The sequence below is a fragment of the Pongo pygmaeus genome, chromosome 3 (genome assembly GCF_028885625.2).
Source record: "Pongo pygmaeus isolate AG05252 chromosome 3, NHGRI_mPonPyg2-v2.0_pri, whole genome shotgun sequence".
Lineage (NCBI taxonomy): Eukaryota > Metazoa > Chordata > Mammalia > Primates > Hominidae > Pongo > Pongo pygmaeus.
In genome coordinates, this window is record NC_072376.2 from 172,296,528 (window position 1) to 172,319,373 (window position 22,846).

Genomic DNA, 22,846 nt, shown 5'->3' on the forward strand with positions numbered 1-22,846 from the left:
TTTTATTTTGCATTTCTCTGAAGATTAATGTTGAGAATTTTTTCATGTGTTTGTTGGCCATTTCTATATCTTGACAAAGTGTCAGTTCACCTCTTCTGCCTGTTTTAAAAAATTGGATTGTTTGTCTTATTTTTGAGTTGTGTAAGCATTCTTTATGTGTTTTGGATACAATTATTTTGTTGGCTATGTTTTGCAAAAATTTCCTCCTAATCTAACATGTGCCTTAAAAAAAACTTTGTCTTTTTGAAAGCTAAGGCTTTTAGTCTTGATGAAGTCCATGTTGTCAACCTCTTTTTTTATAATTTGTACTTTTAGTGTCCTTGTTAAGAAATCTTTTCTTAACCTGATGTCATAAAGATTTCCTCATGTTTTTCTTCTAGAAATGTAATAGTTTTACTTCTTCCATTTAGGTCTGAGATCTATTTTGATTTAATTTTTGTGTATGGTATGAGGTAAGGATTGAGGTTTACATTTCTTCATACAGATATTCAGTTGTTCTAGAAGAATTTATTGAAAAAGATATTTTTAATCCATCAAATTGCCTTGGCGTGTTTGTTTAAAATCAATTAATTGTAAAAATAAATTATTTAACTATAAAATATTTGTTTAGATCTATCTCTGGAATCTCTCTTCTGTTCCATTGCTTTGCATGTCAGTTCTTCCACCAATACCACATTTGTGTAACTTTATAGTCACTTTTGAAGTCATGTAGCATAAATCCCTGACTTTGTTCTTGATTGTTTTTATTCTGTCCTTGCCTTTTTATATAAATTTTAAACCAGGTTATCGGTGCCAAAAAAATGTTCATTAGGATTTGGTTGGAATTGCACTGAGTCTATAGTTCAACTTGGGAAAGATTACTATCTTAACAATATTGAGCTTTCCAAACCGTGAACTCTCTCACCATTTAAGTTTTCTAGAATTTCCCTTTGCAAGGTTAAGTTCCCTTTGGTAGTTTTTAGTATACAGATCATACACATTCTTCATTGTATTTATTCCTCAGTATTTTATATTTTGATTATAAGTAATAGGTTTTTACCACTTCAATCTATAAGGGGAGGCTCTGAAACAGAGGTTAAGCAATATTGCCAGTGTTAGTTATTGGTAGAATTAGAAACAGTCTTTCACTTACAGAACAAGTATGGGCTCATGAGAAAAGTCCACATTTAATTTAGATGAATTAAATCAATTGCCATTTTATTACTTGATATCTTTGTAAAAGATTATATATGTGTACAAGTTTATGCTTTTCCTTTCTTGCACATGTGTTCTTTTAACTTCTAAGAATTATGAATACAGTATTTTTCAAGTGACCTGAATTTTTGTTGAGGTTCAGTCTTACAAAGAAATACTTACCATTTCAACTTCTCTTATGGTATGTGCCAAATTTTGGGGAGGTTAGTGGCTAGGTTTTGATGCCATTAACATAGAGCTTTAAAGAATATCAGATGTTTAGTTGTGATTCTTGAGATCTTGTTTGATTCTTGAGATCAGTTCAGGTTCTTACTTGCTTAGGGCCAATCTGAATCATTCATTATATTCATCTACCATTTTTCTCATTAATATGTTACATAGATCTGTTTGGTTATTTCTTAATGTAATTGTTTATTTTGCTTCTTGGATGAATTTTATAAAAAATAAGGTCATTTGAAGTTAAGATATTAGAGCTAAGCTTCCTTCTCTATACAACTCATACACGGCCAGCTTTGCACAATGAAATGGTGAACGTTTAACAAAAGTATATTGGATGGGCATGTGTCTACATGCTGAAAAGAAAAGCTGTTATGGACCATAACTTTTATACAAACTGATCAGCTGCCATCTGTGTACAAAGCACTGTGATCAGCAGAGACCTGTTTGTGCCACTGTGTAGACTGATAGCAGCAGATTAATTTAGCTGAGCTGTTCTCTGGCAGTTTGGTCACGAGGACATAGACACTACCAAAGTGTAGTCATCACACCACTGATCTTTGCTGGTTTAGATTGTGGCAAGAGAGAAAAACTGCTTGTTCTCTTCACCCCAATACAGCTGAGGTAAGAGCCACCTTTTTTTTTTTCTCTTGAAGGGAAAAATGAGAGCAAAAGCAGCCTCTTTTACCTTTTCCCATGCTGTTTTGATTTAAATTTATTCTAGCATTTTCCATGATAATCCCTCAGGCCAGGTATACAGTTCAGCATCTCTTTGGCGGAGAGCAACTAGTTTGTAGTATAGCTTGGGTAAATTTTAATAACAAAATTGTATTGCCAGCACAAAGCATTTAACCTTGAAGACTCAGAGGAGAGCAGACATTGCAGATTTCCCTACTTGCCCTTGACTTACAAGAGAGTAGATAATGAATTAATAGAAATTGATAAAGAGTGTCTGTCAGGCAGCCGCTGAGGTCATGAGGCTGGTATGCGAAAAGAGTGCCCATACAACATGCGAAACACATAGCTGCAGCCAGGAGAGGTGGGTGGGTCATCGAAGCAGGAAATTAGCCGTCAGATGGAATGTTGGCCTCTGTACAAGCTATGCCGTGCACATGGACTCACTGGGAGAAAACACAGGGAAATGGGGAGTGCTCAGTGCTGCAGAGAAAAGAGCTCCTATAGAAGGTGACAGCACTGTTGGTGTTAGTGGTTCTTCAAAGATACTGAAGACAGTGCAGGTTAGAATTTTTTTTAAAGGAATTAAAATGTTAGTAGCTTAAGTATCGAATGTTTAGTGCTTGTTAAATAGACAACAAACTACTGAGGAATGAACGGGGGAATAGCACAGCTATAAGGCCTTCATATTGTGTAATAATTTTTATCTTGTACTCTATTTTTATAAGCAGAGATGAAATCTTGAGATTCACTGTGCAGAGGAGCAAACTTCTGTTAATTTATGTGGGGTGATGATTGTTAGAATGTTTGTAAGTGAGCCTTGAAGGAAATTTAGAGATGTATAGTGTGTGCTCAGTTTTCCCAATACTTCTGAAATATAAGCCAGTTAAAGTCCATGCTTTAGAAGCAGTTCGCAATTTATACACATACATGTAATTTATATATGTACTTGGTGTATGTGTGTGTGTGATTTTTAACATAGCTGTTACTTTTTTGGGTCTTAAACTAATGAGTCAACTTATTAAGAAAAGATTACATGTATTTTATGGAAAGTCAACCCACTTTCCTTTTATACTTATATTAAAATTTATTCTTATATATGTTACTAATTTTTGAGAATGGAATTGATGGCATCAGCAGTTACTTGTTAGCTTTTCCTCCCTAATTTAATTGCCACTCTGCTGTCTGAAGACAATGTTATGTGATTGTTTTTTTGTAAGTCCTAAACAAATAAATTAGTTTTGATTTAGGAACATCAGTCCAGTCAGTTACTTAGATTTTTTTAAGGAAGAAAATAAAATGTAGTAACTGCCTATCATTTTCTGGAAACAGGGGTGTGAAAAATTGATATATTGGAGTATTACGTTTTTAATCATTTTGTAAATTAGGATTGCCCACCAGTATATCTGCTTGACTCCTGTGTATTCCCTCGCTGGGTGTAGGCTGACTTGAATAAGTTTACATTCCGATACTGAGAATTGCATTCCACTGGGTAGTTCTGACGCACAAGAAGAATGTGGAGGCCCATACAAAGGGCAAGATTAGGGACACTGATAGAAGAGGCTTCTATGCTCTGTGACTGCCTTTCGTGGAAAGCTCACACTGGCAGAAAGTGCTCTTGACCCAACTTGGGAGAGGAATATGTGGTCACAGAAACTTCGGACAATTTGGCCTTACAACACCTGCAACACCCTGTCTGTTGTTTCATTGCCTGTGGGTATTTACGAAAACTAGGTAAGACTTCACATTCCCGAACTTTCATGCGGTGTGGGAGTCTTGAAGGAAAGTTTCGTTTTCTCTATTTTATATTATATGGAAGACTACTTAGTAATTTTTTGTCTTCATATTTTTGGTATTACAGAGTCATACCATTTGCACCTGTAGAAATATTTAACTTAGTTTCAATTTTGCTAACAATTTTAATTCTTAATTTTTAAATTGTTTTGTATAAAAACTTCAGCAAAAAATTTAATGGGAATGAAAGTCTGAATTGTTATACTGTTTTTAGAGCAATTGTTCCATAGTCATACTGAGGGAGTACTAGCATTTAGGAGTAATCTGTCATATGCTGCAAGTGGTCTTTTCAATAATCATTTACTGGTGGGCTTAATTTTTTTTCTTTTTTGATATGGCAGAGAACTCAAAGATTGACCAGAAGTGAACCTGCATCACTTCTAGTTTTCATCTTGTGGTTGTTCAATATCAGATTTTAAGGACATGCTGAAATTACATTGAGATTGAATTGTTGAAAGGCAAGGTGTACAGTGTATTTATACAGAACAATTTAGAAGGGTTTAAAATAGACCATAGTGATCACATTTTCATTCTGTGTAGAAGGAGAAGACTATCAGCATTCTTAAAACACATATACCATACTTCTCCCTTCCAACACCACCTTTTCCTACTTTATGGCCTCTAACTAGACACCTCTTGTCAAATGCTGGTGTCTAGTTAGAAAGAACTAACAGGTTTTTAAAATATTCAGGCTAACTCTCATTGATAACTGTTAACCTACATCTTTCTTGTTTTTGAAAGACAGCTATTCATATATGTGTGTTAATATGTATGTTTAATAGCATGTCTTATATACAAATACACATACACACAAAGACTGAAACTACTAGAAGACCAGAAATAACTTTTGAAAGATATTTTAATTCAAAGTAGAAAAGATAAGCTATGTATCTTTAAAAATTAAGGAGTCTGAATTTTAAAATACTTGTTTATCTTGGTAAGTGGTATTATGAGTACCATTTCAAAGAATCAGATGTCCTACTAGTTGAAGTTCTGGCAGTAGCTCCCTGAAGAGATTTGGTCTTTATAGGTTTGACATTCAGATCTTTGCGGGGGTAACCCTAAAGCTCTTTATGGTCATTTGTAATTTTGCTGAATTTGAATTGCCTTCTGAATTACAAATGCTGATTTGTGTTTTTCACTCAACTAGCTAGTGAGTGAGCCTGGCCATTGAGAATTCACCTCTCAATGAAACTCACTTCTCAACTTGTCATTGGGTTATAGCTGTTTGTGTACTTGTCATCCATGGAATATAAACTACGTAAGAAGAGGGACTATATTTAGTGAGTTTTTCTGTAAACTCTGTATTGATTATTGAGTTTATATTGGTAATATCGATTCTGTTATGTGTCCAGTGAACATTTGGAAGAGGAATAAATAGCACAATAATATATATGTCAGAAATAATATTATGTAGTCATGCACTGTGTAATAATGTTTTGATCAATAATGGACCACATATACAGTGGTCTTCCCAGAAGATTATAATATGGTATTTTTACTGTAACGTTTCTATGTTTAAATGTTTAGATACACATATACCATTGTGTTATAATTGCCTACAATATTCAGTACAGTAACATTCTTTATGGGTTTGTAGCCTAGGAGCAATAGGCTGTATCATCTAGCCTTGGTTTATAGTAGGCTATACCATCTTGGTTTGTGTAAGTATATTCTGTGATGGTCACACAACAGTAAAATCGCCAAACAACATATTTCCCAGAACATATCTCCCTTCTTAAGCAATGCATGACCGTATGTTAATGTATATTATTACTCACACATATTATTTTGTTATGTGCTATATGTTATGTATATAATATATTCTCACAAATACATTATATGTTAAATTTAAACAAAAGTTTCTCACATGAATCATATGTCTATGTGAGAAATAATATATGTTTTGTAGAGAGAGAAAAGAAAGAACCTCAAATATATGACCATGGATAAAGAAAAAATGAGATTAATGTTAGGGGAAAGAAAAACGTTCATATAATTGACTCTTCTAAACTTTGATTTAAAATAAATATTAAGTTGTATCCTTAATCCAAAAATTTCAAATACAGAATGCTCCAAAACTTGAAATTTTTTGAGCACTGACATGGTGCTCAAAGGAAATGCTCATTGGAGCATTTTGGAATTCATATTTCCAGAGTAGGGATGTTCCACGTATATGTGCAAATATTCCCAAATCCAAAATAATCCAAAATCAAAGCACTTCTGATGCTAAGCATTTTGGATAATGGATACTCGACCTGTCTTTCAGTCATACTTGTTTACCTTCTGCCCATCTCTTACTAGGTCTTTCACCCAATGTGTCTATCACTTCATTGTTAAATTATCACATAAAAGAGATGGGTTCCCAGTTTGTCTGTCATTAAACATAACTCTTCCTTTGTTCCTAAGATTTGCTGTTTGTTAAAATAGAGATTCTACTTTTTCTTATTCAAGTCCCAGATTTTTGCCAATAAACCCAAATATCCTGTCTATAGTTTCTTTTCTAAGCTTTTTTTTATTGTGGTAAAAAATATGTAAAATATGTCATTTTAACTAGTTTTAAATGTATGGTTACATTTAAGTGTGTGTTACAGTGGCATTAGTCACATTCACACTGTTGTGCCACTAGTAGCGCTACCTCTTTCTAAAGCTTTTCTGTAACTCCAGATGGAAACCCCGAAACCATTACGCTTTCCAAACTGCTTTCTCCAACTCTAGGCAACCTTGAATCGACTTTCTGTCTCTATGAATTTGCCTATTCTAGATATTTCATGTAAGTGGAATCATATGATATTTGTACTTTTGTGGCTGGTTTATTGTCTTTAGTGGATGTTTTCAAGGTTCATCCATGTTGTAGCAGGTATCAGAACTTCATTCCTTTATATGGCTGAATAATATTCCTTTGTGTGCGTATGCCACAGCTTGTTTATGCATTCTTCCATTGTTGGACACTTGGGTTGTTTCCACACTTTGGCTACTGTGAATAATGTTGCAGTAAACATTGGTGTACAAATATCTGTTTGAGTCCCTGTTCTCAGTTCTTTTTGGTATTTATCTAGGGCTAGAATTGCTGTGTCATATGTTAATTCTATGTTTAGATTTTTGAGAAATTGCCAAACTGTCTTCCACAGTGGCTGTATCATTTTACATGCCCACCAGCAATGCACAGGGTTCCAAGTCCTCCATATTATTTTTTTTCTTTCTTTTTGCTTTCTTGAAAAAGGGAAATAATGAAAAATTGTAGCCATCCTGGTATCTCATTTGCATGTGGCTTCAGGTGTGAAATGGTCTCTTATTGTGGTTTTGATTTGCTTTTCTCTAATGACTAAAGATGCTGAGGACCTTTTCATGTGCATATTGGCTCTTTGTGTATCTTCTCTGGAGAAATGCCTATGTAAATCTTTTGTCAAGTTTACGTTGGGTTGTCTTTTTGTTGTTTAAGACTTTTTTATGTATGTTGAATATTGAGTCTTTATCAGATATGTGATTTACAAATACTTTCTCTTATTCTGCAGGTTGCCTTTTCGGTTAATTGATAAGGCCCTTTGATGCAGAGTTGTTAATTTTGATGAAATTTAGTTTATCTATGTTTATTCTCCTGCTCCTCATGCTTTTATTTTCCAGAGCTAAAAATCTATTGCCAACTCCAGGGTCATGAGGATTTATTCCTATGCTTTTACTAATAGTTTACTTTTGGCTCTTATATTTAGCTTGTTGATTCATTTTGAGTTAATTTTTGTGTATCGTATGCGGTAGGGGTCCAATTTCATTCTTTTTCATGTGAAATCCAGTAATCCCATCACCATTTGTTGAAGACTGTTCTTCTCTCATTGAACAGATATGGCATCCTTGTCAAAAATCAACTGGTCAATCATTTGCAGCAACCTGGATGAGACTGGAGACTATTATTTTAAGTGAAGTACTCAGGAACGGAAAACCAAACATCGAATGTTGTCACTCATAAGTGGGAGCTAGTCTATGAGGATACAGAGGCATGATAATGACACAGTGGACTTTGGGGACTCAGGGGGGAAGTGTGAGAAGGGGGTAAGGGATAAAAGACTACAAATTGTGTGCAGCGTATACTGCTTGGGTGATGGGGGCACCAAAATCTCACAAATCACCACTAAAGAACTTATGTAACCAAATGCCACCTATTCCCCAATAACCTATGGAAATAAAAAATTAAAAAAAAAAAAAAGAAAACATAAGGAAAAAAAAGGCCTGTTAATTTAACACACAAAAAAAATCAATTGACCATTATGTATGAGTTTATTCCTGGACTCCCAATTCTATCCTTTTGGCGTAAGTACCACACTATTTTGATTACTGTAGCTTTGTAGTAAGTTTTGAAATTGGGAAGTGTGAGTCCTCTGATTTTGTTCTTTTTCAAGATTGTCTTGGCAAATTAGGGCCCCCTGAATTTCCATATGAATTTTAGGACCAGCTTTTTCATTTCTGTAAAAAAGACTGGTCTAATTTTGATAGAGGGTATGTTGAATCTGTAGATCACCTTATGTAGTTTATTATAAGACTTACTAAAAAAAAACTGCTGTATTTGATAGTGTTAAGAGTCCATTTCTGACAGTGGCACCAAGGAACAGGATGTAATCACATTTGGATCAGAATGTAGTCACATGGTTTAGAACAATCCTTACCTACTTCTGATTTTTTGATGCAGGATTGTAGGTGTACATTTAAGTTACTCAAGTTCTTCTTTAATTGTATTATTTCTAAGATTTTAAAAATGATTATTTTAGAAACTTAAGGGATACTGGCTTTCAGCTGGTGTAATAGGACTTCATGAAATATTATTATTATTATTATTTTTTGAGACGGACTCTTGCTCTGTCACCCAGGCTGGAGTGTAGTGGCATGATCTCGGCTCACTGCAACCTCTGCCTTCCGGGTTCAAGTGATTATTCTGCCTCAGCCTCCCGAGTAGCTGGGACTTCAGGCACATGCCACCATGCCCGGCAAATTTTTTTTTTTTTTTTTTGAGACAGAGTCTCGCTCTGTTGCCCAGGCTGGAATGCAGTGGTGTGATCTCGGCTCACTGCAGGCTCCGCCTCCCAGGTTCACGCCATTTATTGGCCAGTCTGGTCTCAAACTCTTGACCTCAGGTGATCTGCCTGCCTCTGCCTCCCAAAGTGCGGGGATTATAGGCATGAGCCACTGCTCCCAGCCTATTAATATTATTTTTGAGACTGAGTCTTGCTCTGTTACCCAGGCTGGAGTGCAGTGGTGCAGTCTCGACTCACTGCAACCTCCGTCTCCTGAGTTCAAGTGATTCTCTTACCTCAGCCTCCTGAGTAGTTAGAATTACAGGTGCCTGCCATCATGCCTGGCTAACTTTTGTATTTTTAGTAGAGACGGGGTTTCACCATGTTGGCTAGGCTGGTCTGGAACTCCTAACCTCAAGTGTTCTGCCCACCTCGGCCTTCCGAAGTGCTGGAATTGCAGACATGAGCCACCGTGCCCAGCCTATGAAAAATTATCTTAAATTTATGCATCTGGTCTTTTGGAAAGCCCTTTGGATTCCCTGAATTTTTTGTGAGAAACTTTTCAGTTCTGTGTTTTTCCCCTTAGAAACTCTTCCAGGGTAATACCCTTTTATAGATTTGATTTTCTATAAGGGCACGTATTGTAATTATTGTTTTTGATTCTTTCCTTGTGTGTCCATCATTTCAAAGTTTGTCTTTGTTTATAATTTTACTTGTTGTGTAAGCATCTTGCTGTGCTAATGCATTCAAAGACTTCGTTTTTATTAATAACTTTTAACTGAAAGCTGAGAACCTGTTGTTTAGTGTAATATTAAATGCTGTGTGCATTTGATCACTTTTTCAGTGTAGAGCATTTCATTGTGCACACTGGATCCTCTATGGCTTGCCTGCACTCACACTCTTTATAAAATGTCTTGTACTTTATTCTGTTTTGGTTTTGTGTTTTACTCTCTCAAAGTGTATTTGTTATTTGCAATCCTGAAGATTTTGCACCATTTTTTTCCACTAAGTAATCTAAATATTTAAAAAGATTGTTCTTTATATTGTCTATGAGGTACTTTATCTCCTATACATCTGTTGCCTTTTTTAAGTCTCTGTCCTTACTTTCCAGAGCTGATTTTTTTCAGTTTGTGTAGAACTTCGCCAAAGATTTTTGAAAATGTAGTAAATAATCATATTTACTTACTTTTGTTTATTTATTTATTGTTTCAAAGAATCAGAGAGCAGAAGCAAAAGTAACTTGTGGACTTAATTTCTAGCTAACTTTTTTTTTTCCATTGCTTGGTCTGTTTCTTCCAACCTTATAGCTTCTGGTTTGTGAGCTAAGAGCACATCATCTCTGTGAGAGAGCTCAGAGGCTTTGTCACTGATCAGGCCTAGCGTGTGCACTCATGACCTTACTCTTTGGCTCCTTTGAGGCTGCTCTTCCTTTCTGCATTCCTGGCTGTGTTTGAAAAAATAGATTGTTGAATAAATGAAGTAATATATTCTCCCTTGCTAATGTGTGTTCTGTGCACATTGCTTTTTCCATTCAGCTTATTCAATAAATATATCTGATGGAGAGTCTGCAGTTTCTCCTGTTCACATCTTTGTGACGGTTTACAGAACTCGAGTCTTTTTATGGTTGAAAAAGTTTCATCAGGCTCTAGTGTAACTGACTCTGAAAAACTCTCATGGAAATGTTTTTGTATAGCACATTTTAGGAAATGTAAACTTTTCATCCCCAAAGTAATAGTGTGCTAGTGCAACTTGAAGTGTGACTTCCTAGCCATAAAGTTCTGTTGAACGAATGACTAATTGGTAAGAGGATTTACACCCTAAATCCTGGAGTGCTGAAGATGGTACTAGATTTATATATAAAATAAATAACAGTTATATAGTTTATTTATGTGAACATTAACACTTTTTGCTGCTAAAATTTGTAAACAATTCTAGCATATGTTTTTGTATCAAGTATTATATGAACAGTGTATACATTACAAACATTTATGATTTTTCACTATGTTACATTTAAAAACGGATAAACATTAGACCACTATATTTATAAACTTGTCCAAGTCTGTAACCTGCCACATATTTTACTAACACATTGAGATTATTTATTAATTTGTAGTGTATAATTATAAGCTTCATTTAAAAAAATTAAATTACAAATAGGTAGATTCAGAAACTCAAACTTTTGTGTATATTGAAGAGTTATGGAATTTCAGTTGTATTTAATTGTAAGCTAAAAGAAATGTTTAAAAATTCAGGTCATTTAAATGGCATGAGAAGTAACATGAAGATAGATTTATTATGTTGTTCCTGGCAAATGTTTTCACTTAAAAGTACTCTAATGTGTATGTTTGTGTGGGCGTATATGTGCGAATGTATATATGAATATTTAAAAATTTTTTTCAAATATGTTAAATATGATGCTTGTTTTGATTTTCATGGAAACTTTTTCTTCTTTTCAAGACAGGGTTTTACTCTATTGCCCAGGCTAGAGTGCAGTGGCACATTCTTGGCTCACTGCAACCTCTGCCTCCCATGCTCAAGTGATCCTCCCATCTCAACTTCCTGAGTAGCTGGGACTACAGGCTCGCACCACCACGCCTGGCTAATTTTTGTATTTTTAGTAGAGACGGGGTTTCACCATGTTGCCCAAGCTGGTCTCGAACTCCTGGGCTCAAGTGATCAGCCCTCCTCAGGCTTCCAAAATGCTGGGATTACAAGCATGTGCCATCATGCCTGGCCAGAAACGATTTTGGAAAAGGACTTAATTATCTTTAACAATCAGATAATTATTATTAAGGAAAAGGACTTAAGTGATGGCCTAGTCTAACCTGATAACCTGTAAACAAATAAAATTAATCATATGATGTGGTCAAGATAGTTTGCTAGAGATTGCAGATGATAGAATGAGAATGTTGGCTTTTCTGTTTTCTTCCTCTTACATGACTTGGCTCCTAATACTTGAAACGTGTATTACTATGACATAAAGAGGATTATAAATGGAACAAGAATTTCCACAGGAGTCCCTCACAGTGCCTAATTAACTTGGAAAAAAATTGTTCAATGAAATAGTTTTTTGGTAGAATTTTAAAGCATTTTTTCTTAAAGATAAGTTTATTAAATATGATTACCAAAAATTTTAATATTAGGCTCACACCTGTAGTCCCAGAACTTTGGGAGGCCGAGGAGGGAAGATTGATTGTGGCCCTAAGTTCAAGACCAACCTGGGCAACATAGCTAGACTTTGTCTGTACAAAAATTAAAAAAAAAAAAAAGAAAAAAATAGCCATGTATGGTGGTACGCACCTGTAGTCCCAGCTACTTGGGAGTCTGAGGTAGGAGGGTTGCTTGAGTCCAGCAGTTCAAGGCTGCAGTGAGCTGTGATTGTGCCACTGTACTATGGCTTGGGTGACAGAGTGAGACCCTGTCTCTTAAAAAATATATGTTAACTGGAAGGAAAGATTTTTGTGAATGAGTGAGGTGTTACATTAACAAAAAGAGCTTCACCCAAATTCTCTGTTCTTGATTCTAGTTTGTATATCCTTATGTCAGAAACAATAAATCTTCACCATTGTTAACGTGGGAATTCACCACAGATAAGGCAAAGGTGTCATGTCTGTGTTCACTTGTGCAGAGTTCTGAGGAGGAATGAGCTTTTAGTAGTACATCAACTGAAATCACTTTACCATAGAAATAAAGTCTTAAGTTGAGTATCTTTTTCTTAAAACATTTAGAATAAGTTGATTTGAAAATTTAGGAAAATAAATACACTTTTTAGGTGAAAAAAAAGTTTAACCTAAGCAAGTTATGAAGAGAATTACATGTACATGCATTTTATACTTCTTTGGGACATTTCTATAGTTTGCCACTGAGACATTCCCCATCCCTACTGGAATATTCTCAAAGTTCACCTGAGGATGATTTAAAATAACCTAACAGAAAACTCACTCATGCTAATAATTCTCCTTTACTTACATTATTAATTTGAAAATATTATGTTAGAGTTTTCCAGAAAAATCTATGACTGAAATTTAAGAATTTGAATGCTTTCTTGTCATTCTGTGTAAATTATTAAAGATAATTCACTTTCTCCAATGTGTACTTTTTTGTAATTGTTTTTAATTTTTATTTCTCTGGAAGTTTGGCTTATGTTCACAAATCATACTACTTAAATCTCTGAGGTTGTCCTCATTGATTTTTTTTTCTTTCTTTCTAGTTTTGGCAAGCGTTCTGCAGGAAGTTTTAGGCGTGGCTGTGAATGCATTGTTTTAGAGCCTTCTGAAATGATTGTGGTAAGAGTATTTCTGTGAGGACTATTTTTCTCCTAAAAAATTGTATGAAATAGAGGCATTTTTATAAACTGCTTATAATATTAGATTTTTGTTGAATAGAAAATATTGTATATTTTCTATAACATTAGATATATTTATTTCACAACTTTTTATTAATATGAATTTGAGTTCATAATCATATTTTATTATTTACAGGATTTAATTAAATGCCAAAAAAATTTAAAAAGCACAAGTAGCTAAGTGTTTGGTTTTTGTACTTTGTAATTCAATCTATAATAATGCCATTTAATTGAAATTTGGGGAGAATCTCTTGATTGCAGGATTTTAGCTCTCCAGGTGTTGTTTGGAATGAGTGACTTACTTTAATCACTAGGTTTGCTGGTGTGAGAACAATTTTGGAATCTAAACATGCCTCCATTGTGAGCAGTCGTGAGGAATAACCAAATGGAACTTGTGTTCACTGTTAATTCATTCATCAGAGTTTCTAAGATGTTTTAAATGAGGAATTATTTTTTAAACAACACTATTTTAAAAAACACAAGAAAATCACTTGAATTTTTTCAAGTAATTAAAAGGAAATTTGGGGATTATTATGCTGATTAAACACTCTGTTGACATCTTTTCCCTCTTTTTAATGTAATTTTGTGACAAAAATTTATAAAGAGAGATTATACATAGAACATATTGTTAAAATAGATATTAGCAACACACCTTGAAGCTTAAAAACCAAACCTGTCATACTTTTTTCTTACTGTATAAGAATGATTTTAAGATAGGATAATATGTACCCTTTAAAAAATTTAGTAACAAAAATAAGATGAGGTGGAAGGGGAGTTTCCCAGCCTAGACATTCAGTTGATATTCTTACTGTCCCCATCCAGCACCCTAGCTGCGAAGGAAGATCTTGTAAAGTAAATGATGTCTAAGTAAAGATGATGATGGAAACTTTTATTCACATTTAGTAAAGTATTTAGTAAACAATTCTAGGTCTCTTTTCAGAGAAGATGTAGGGTTTTTCCCTGTGATGTAGGAGAGGAATTCTGTCAGAAATGAGAACTTCCTCATCAAAGCTAGTGAACTTTTTGTAAAATTTACTAAAATATTTGGTAAAGTTTTACAAAATGCACTCAAGTGAGAAAGTAGCATAGTTATGAGTAAGGATTTAGGATTGGGAAGAATGTAGGCAGATATATAGCACTTTCCAACAGTAGATAGTCTTAAGATATTTCCTTGAGATTTTGCCCTCTGTTAATGCTACTTTCAGATTTCTCTGGAGAGTTTTTAGTCTTTAAAACTGAGTATTTTATACTTGCTGATACTACACAAACTACTAGGTTTGCTGGTGTGAGAACAGTTTTGTAACCTAGACATGCCTCCATTATGAGCAGTCACATGAGGAATAACCTAATGTAACTTTTATTCCCTGTTCATTCATCAGCATTTCTACTTTTTTTTTTTTTTTTTTGGAGACGGAATCTTGTCCTGTTGTCTAGCTTGAAGTGCAGTGGCGCGATGTCAGCTCACTGCAACCTCCACCTCCTGGGTTCAAGCAGTTCTCCTGCCTCAGCTTCCCGGGTAGCTGGGATTACAGGCACGTGCCACCACACCCAGCTACTTTTTTGTATCTTTAGCAGAGATGGGGTTTCACCACGTTGGCCAGGCTGGTCTTGAACTCCTGACCTCGTGATCCATCCGCCTCGGCCTCCCAAAGTGCTGGGATTACAGGCGTGAGCAACTGTGCCTGGCCTAAAAATTTTTTAAATGAGGAATTACTTTTAAACAACACTATTTATAAAAAAAGAAACCGAAGTCATGGAATGAAAGTGGAAGGAGAAACCCTTGCATAACCTACCAAAGCCATTCTGTTAGCACTGTTTGAGTCATCAGGATTCGGAAGTTTTTACAGATTTCCATTAGGTTTTTTCTGTTTTTTCTTTTTTTCTACGTTGCTTAAGACAGTGTGGCAGTTGCTTTCATAATGTGTGGTAATGTATCCTGTGAGATCTTTCACTAATAAATCAGTACAAAGACTGCTGAAAATATCCTTCCCTTTGAAACTACAGGAAATTCAAGAGTTACCCATATTGTCCTAAGTGGAACTGAAAATGCCTCCTCATAAAAGAAATGTTACTCAAAACCAATTAGTTCCAGAGAAGTTCAGAGACACTTGAAGTTTGTCTAGATAGTTTTCTACAGATGTCTTTGCAAGATGATTGAATATGGGTTATCTGTAAGTTTCTTTCTGTATCTAATATTAATAGGAAATGTTGCGTTTGGAGAAATGAAATTTTGGGGGGTTTTATTTCAGGTGGACTATATGGATGAAAATGAAGAATATTTTCAGCGTCAAGCTTCCCATAGACAATCTCGAAGGAGATTTAGAAAAATCAACCAGAAAGGTGAAAGACAAACAATTATTGACACTGTGGATCCTTATCCCATGGGCAAACCTCCTTTGCCTAGAGGCTATCACACGGTAAGTTATACAAGTATAATATTTTTATTTATTTCTAGTTTTTTGTTGGGGTTTTGTGAAAAGGCGTTTAAATTTTTCAATTTCTGACAAATCTTTTCAATTATATATATATACACACACACATTAAGTATACTTAAATATTTATTTTTATTTGTTATATTAATAAATATAAAAATAAATAATATTTATATATTATTTAAACTTTATTATAGAAAGAGTAGATTTTTCTGGAAACAAACATGATATGATTAGTTTTTAAAAGATATTGAAATAAGATGTCAACAGACTTTGCTAGCTCCTTTATTTCTTAAGTTGTTCTCTGAAGATCAGCTTTGTGATAAGCACATGTAATTGTAATTGGAATATTTTAAGTTGTTTTACCTTAATCTAACATTTTAGCGCCCTCCTGTGCACTCCACCCTTCACTCCCAACCCAAATGATTGCTATCATCCCTGTTTTTTATTTTAAAAGTAGATATGTAAAAATTACATTATTTTTCATAGCTTTTTATACCTTTATGAGAATATCTCTGAGATTTATTTTTTAATGCAGTTAAGGAGGAATAATTTGAAATAATGCTTTTTAAAATCTCAATGTAAAGATGCTCAGAAATATTTCTAATAGGTTCAAAGATCCTCTTAAAGGCAGGCAGACATAACCCAGTTCATTGTCATTTATTTCATAAATATTGATAAATAAATTGCTTTTTATGTTTGAGGAAACCAAGACATAGATAATGAGTGCTTTGTTCAAGATCTCAATAAAGTCACTTTAAAGCCTTATTTTTCTTATTCCTTTGTTTTTTCAAGAGCAAAGTCGCTTAGATTCCTGGATATGTCATAATAATGTGAAAGATCATTTATGCATATAATACCATTAAATGAGTGGTTATTTTATGTATAATTAATTTAAAATAAAAATATAAAAAATAAAAATAGATAATTAACTATTTTACATTCCCCAGTTGTTTTCCTTTAGCTTTTTTTTTCTTTCTTTCTGCAAATAAATATAAATACAAAATGCATGGGAAAATGTATGTAGACTTAAAATTATTTACTCAATTTTTAGTAAGTTTAAGTGATATATCTTATACTCACACTTCATATATTCTATTTCTCAGAGAGCCCTTTTTATTTAAATATTTAATGTGGTTTTGACCACTAGCAACCTGACTACTCCTCTTGCTACCCATGAAGTATTTTAGTTTAACATGGATTTCATAGTTGAATCATTTTATTGAGCTCATTTGGAAAGGACTGCTTTTTCCTCATCACAAAGACATCTTTGTCTGTTGGAGAGACTTAGTATTAAAAAAACCATGAAAGGTTTTTTTGTTACCATTGTCCATAAAAAAAGGTAATGTTTTTAGGGTTGATGTAGCATTATGGAAGAAGGAAATATGTATTAAAAATAGTTATACATATTAATAGTACAACACAGATAATATTTTAGCGTAGCATTAATATTGCTAATTTTTTTCTGCTTTGGAATTGTTTTTCCAGATTAGTTTTCAAACTAAAATAGTCAGTGGGAGTATGGATTATTTAAAATGTAGTGTTAAAGTTGGTTTGTTTGTTCTTATGGTCATATTTGTCACACTTTAGTTGGGTGGGCCATTTAATAACTGTTCCCTCCCCCCACACCCAGCGTGATTCCCCCTTTATGGAAAGCTTCATTCAGTTTCCTTACACGGCTCCCTTTTCATTATTTGTTTTAAAATATATATTTCTTTTACTGTTACAAGTTTTTTTTTTTTTTTTTTTAAGTGGATTTTTAAGAATGTCTTACCTAGCCAGCAGATACTTTCAGGGAGAATTCAGTAGTAGGATAATTTGGCTTGATTACTAATGGATCATTTACTGGTTTACTAATGTGTGACATGTGGTATTAATTTTACTAAATGAGTTAAGATTGGCAACAACATGGTCATAAGGATTGCATCCTTTTTTGGGGTGTAAAAATAACATTGTAATTATATTTATTATTTATTTTACATAAATACATAATTTTAATGTAGGAAGATTGCAAAATTTTGTTTTGTGTGTATGATACCACATAGTAAAAAGAATTAAATAGAAATTATTCTTTATTACCCCTACGTCATATTTACTTATTCTTAACAGAAATAGTTCTCTTTGAAAGAACTTGGCTAATAGTGAAGGACTGAGAGTGAAAAGTTTATTTAAAAGAATTACATGATCAACTTCACAGGTGATTTAAAGTGATTGCAAGAGCATTTCAAGTGCATGGCTAAAGAACATGGGAAGCATTATACATATAGCTGATTCTATATAATCATTCTTAACTTAATTTTAACATTATCTTCATTTTGGCAGATGTAATATAGCATGTCTGATAATGTTCATCTTTTCCTTTCCTCCTTTATGGCACTCATTTCATTTTGGCTCAAAGGAATGCACTAAATCTCAGGTATTGTAATTTGTGTGTGGTCTCCTGACACTAACCTTAGTTTATGTGTGAATTTGCACTGTTACTAATGAATTTATAATATTGATATGTTTTGCTTGGTCTTGTCCTTCTGTATTTTGCCCTAATTTACTTTGAAATTATCAGTGGTTTGGGTGGTAGAATAGGCTGCTTGATCTGTACAGACCTGGGGATGGATTGTCCATGTTGAAGAAAGAATTCAAGTGCAAGCTACTTATTTTTAAAAATGAATGGAGCACTTAAAAAAATGAATGGAACACTGTTCTTCACTAACCTGCTTTGCAAATAAAAAAATGAAGAGAGAAAGGCAGGCAGACATAAAAAAGGATTTTTTTTCCTTTTTATGTGAAAGCTTATGGGAAATCCATTAGAAATTTACATTGTAAATACTACAGATGAAAACTTTAAAGTTCAGGAATCTCAACGGGAGAACATTTTGGGAGGCCACTGGTAAAATTTCAGTCAGATTTTTTTTAAAAAGCTTGGTCAAAAAGGAAACAAAGTTTAAAATCTCTTGTATTTTCTTATTTGCACTTTATTTTTAACAAGGTTTCTTGCTTTTATTTCATTCTACATTTTAATTAAGGTCTGTAATAATCTCCTTGCTCACTTCTTTCATGCCAGTACATGACTAAGTACTATACTAAGTACTAAAGTACATTACTAAAGTACTGTACTAAGTACTAAAATCTATGATTTTCAGTATGAGCTCTTTGAAGATCTAGATTACATTTGGGGTTATCCGGGAATTTTGAGTCAAGGAAGAAAAACTCCCTGAAAACTAATTGGTTAAGTAACTAGTAGCATTTTATGCTTGTGTTTTATTGTTGTACAGGGAAAAGATCATGAATAATTTATTCACATTGGGGAAATGTATCATCGATGTATCTTTGGCTATTAGAGTAACTTTGCCTAAAAGTATGAATTTTATGTATAATTTTTCAAATTAAAATGAGACAGTTCCTTTATGTTCTATACAAGAGAGTACGTATTAGAATGCCACAGGTGTCATGATTGCTATATTGGTTTTTGGAAGCACTACTAATTTTTAAATGATGTGGTAAATCTAAAACATTTTTATATAATTTTAAAATTTTAAGTTAAAATAATTTTAAAATTGTACACAGTTTTATGTACTTCAGTGTTTTGAGCTTTTCTCTGAAAAGAGTACACTTAAAATATATATAACATGATATTTTAAAAGATAAATCAATATGTAATTGATCGTCCTCTTTTTTTTAGCATAAATTACCAGTCTAATTCCAACTTAGAACTTGGAATTGAATTTAAAATGTGCGCTGAGTTATGATGTATACTTTAGTGCACACTTTTTAAAATTAGATGCATTGCAGTAGTTTAAAGTGGATTATAATGATTTTCTTCAGAAACATGAATACTCATAGTCCATGTAGTGTGTTTTCAGGACATTTTTCCAGGCAAGTGTATGAGGTTTGCAGAGAGAATAGCATTTTAAAATGCAGTGAGAAAGGAAGATTGGAGATGGCTTTCATTAGCATTTTCTTACATTTTGATGAGTAGAGATTGAGGCCGTATTTAAAATTGCTAAAAAATAAGATTTAGCATGAATTTTCAGTCTTAGAGTGAGTAGATTATAGAGGCAGGTAATAAGGTTCCTGGCAGAGGCTGGAAGATTTGGGGTCTGTCACTAAAGAACTATCTTGGGACTTTGGATGGTAATAGTTTACCTTATCTCCAGGTGCAGAATAGGGCAGGAGAAGAAAAGCTACATTTATTTTACCCATAGTTTCAAGCGTTCTCTGTATTGATCAGTAATTTATTCTAGAAGTTTGTGTGGGTAGGAAAATCTGAATTCCATATTAAAAATGGAGAGGAGAGGAAGGACCATTTTAACTTTTACCTTATTGGAGTGACATGGGAAGTTGGCACATTCCTCTTCCGTCATCTTCTATTCCTCCCCTGATTTTAATGAGGAAAAAACCCAGCTCTTCCATTTTCCTAGTTTGGAAAGAGGAAAACTGTACAGAGAAATATTAGACTAAAGATTGAAGAAAACTTGGCCAAATTGTAGAGGTTATGTGTCCCAACTGACATTTCATAATTTCCATCCCTCCTAGGCTGGTGGCAATGTTAAAATGCTCTCCATGCTTTAAAATTCTGGTTGACCCCACACCCCCACTCCTACTTACCCAAAAATATGGCTCCACTTTATACAAATCTGAATCAGGAGACTTTGAACACAGTGTAAATAAAACATATTTATAAAGTTTCAGTCAGTACAAAAATTTTAAAATGATGAAAATTTATTGGTCTTGTAAAAGGGTATCTCCCACACATTTTATTAGTAGTCCTTTTCTACAATGTGAATATACACTCCAGAGTACTGTTTCATAAAGAAACATTGAATTTTCCAGTAGATGAGGCTTAATGTTCTTAGAGATAACATGCAAAAGTAATGGAAAGTACTACATAAGATTAAATTAATATAATGTAAGTTGAATGCCATATAATATTAAACTTTATGGAAATAATTTTTGTTGTAGTCAGTGATAATACAATATTTTTAAAATGTGGCAGCAATGTAATAAGATTGATTCATGTATGAGGCTTATGAAAAATCAGTCCCATTTTAAAACTAAGGTTATTATTCTGTATAATAATATAAGGCAAATTCTCTTCCTTACAATGGGTGTATAAGATATAACCATTCCTAGGATATGCCTTAAATATCTCTGAAGTCAATATTTCTCTTGAGATAGAGTTAAGTTGGTTTCTCCTTCAGTTAAAGACTCCTTGGTAGTTTTGGTTAGTTTCAAAAATCATTCAGCTATTGAAACAGTGAAAACATTACGGCATTTAGTTTCCGTGATTGTGCACATTTATTTGACATTTAGGCTTTCTGACTTGAGTTATGTTCTTAAATAAGAAGTAGGCAATATTTTTACTCATGTCATGTCTTTGCCTTGTCATTTATTATTTATTCAGTTTTTTACTGAGGTTTCTTTAGGTTTGACTCAGTATTTGCTACTTAAGAGGGTATGTGTTGGGTAATATATCAATAACTTGTATAGCTAGTAAATTTCCTAGAATATTTAAGGACTTCAAATTTTACCTTCAGTTTATATGATATCACACCTGGCTATAATTTATATGATGATATTTAAAAATCTGTTTATGTATATATATATGAGAAATTATTCAAATACAGGGGAAATTTCTTAGTTAACATTTTTTATCCTTTTAAAACTTAAATTTATCAAGCATTTGTTTGCTTAATTGTACCTGAAGGCTTGTCTTCAATATTATTATCAGTGTCTCTCTGTGAATTATAATGGGATGGAGTTTCAGGAAATTTGTGTATTTTATTTCTTGTATCATAGAAAAGCTCAATATTTTCATTTATATATTTTTGGTCATTTAACAAATATTCATTGAGTGCCCACCATGTTTCAGGTCTGTCCCAGGCTCTAGAGATATAAAAGTCTACAACACAGGAGAATCTGCCTCCTTTGCCCTTAAAATCTCACAGGGAATACAGATAAATAAATGGTACACACCCAGGGCCCCTACAGGAGTCAGGGATGGTTTCATGAACCACCTGAATATCTTGGCTCAAAGAAAGATATTTTGTACACAAAGAATCTTATTTGTTTAAAGACTTAGAGGTTGAGTGGTCATAGGGTTTTTGAAAGCCGTGTTGAAAGTTGAACTTTTTCATGACTGTAAGGAACAACAAAGAGACTGAAGCAGAGGTATGACATACTGAGATTTACATTTAAATAAACTACTCTGGCTCCAAGATGGAATAGATTTTGAGGATAGGGATGGTAAAGTGGGACCACAAGACCTAGTTAAGTAATGGAAATGGAAGTGGTGGCTATAACATGGCAACTGGAGTAAGAATGAAAGGTGAGGGATTTAGGTGGTATTCAGGGGGAAGAAAGTAGAAATAATATATGTTTCTTTTTTTTTTTTTTGAGGCAGAGTTTCACTCTTGTTGCCCAGGCTGGAGTGCAATGGTGCAATCTCGGCTCACCGCAACTTCTGCCTCCTGGGTTCAAGCGATTCTCCTGCCTCAGCCTCCCGAGTAGCTGGGATTACAGGTGTGCACCACCAGGCCCGGCTAATTTTGTATTTTTAGTAGAGACGGGGTGTCTCCATATCGGTCGGGCTGGTCACGAACTCCCAACCTCAATTGATCCGCCCACCTCAGCCTCCTAAAGTGCTGGGATTACAGGCGTGAGCCACCGCGCCCGGCCAAAATAATTTATGTTTCAAAATGAAACTTTAAATAGCTCTAATTCATTAATTTCTGATGATTTGCTTTGTGGGCAGTACTTTCTATTCCAATAGTGTTTAATGACCATATTGTATATGAATATAAATACGTGAGTGAGAGTTTGAGGTAGATTAGTTTCAAGCAGATTATTCTTTAATCCAGGAAAGCTAAATAGAAATGTGAAAACTGAATTAGGTAATAAAGAATGGAAAAGAGAATGAAGAGAGAGTGTTAGAGAGTGATATACATACAAATAAAACCCGCCACAAATTTTACTAAAATTTATTGTTTGGATGCCTGATGCTTTATATTTTCATCAGAAGAGTCTTTGGAGAGTGGTGTCAAAAGTATCCTTTGCTTTTCACACCCATTATCAGCAGGTTTACTACTTCCTCTTTACCCTAGATTATGTTGCATTTTAACATCCTGCAGAAAGCTCCCTGTGGAAAAGTCTCTGAACAATAGGTGGATGTAACAATACTATGCTGTGTGTGC

At 33.8% G+C, this 22,846-nt stretch overlaps 1 protein-coding gene across 12 annotated transcripts in view; it reads left to right on the forward strand.

Moving 5' to 3' along the window:
• Positions 1-22,846, forward strand: part of RAPGEF2 (Rap guanine nucleotide exchange factor 2) — a 259,251-nt gene that overhangs the window by 124,041 nt on the left and 112,364 nt on the right. For 7 of the 12 annotated variants that reach the window (XM_054484381.2, XM_054484385.2, XM_054484386.2 and 4 more), the window contains 3 exons: positions 13,093-13,168; positions 15,477-15,644; positions 18,058-18,075. In XM_054484381.2, coding sequence (XP_054340356.1) covers positions 13,093-13,168; positions 15,477-15,644; positions 18,058-18,075 — 262 coding nt within the window. Of the gene's footprint in view, positions 1-3,473; positions 3,820-13,092; positions 13,169-15,476; positions 15,645-18,057; positions 18,076-22,846 lie in introns of those variants that run through there. The other 5 variants (XM_054484383.2, XM_063664248.1, XM_054484387.2 and 2 more) reach the window with 3 other exon arrangements.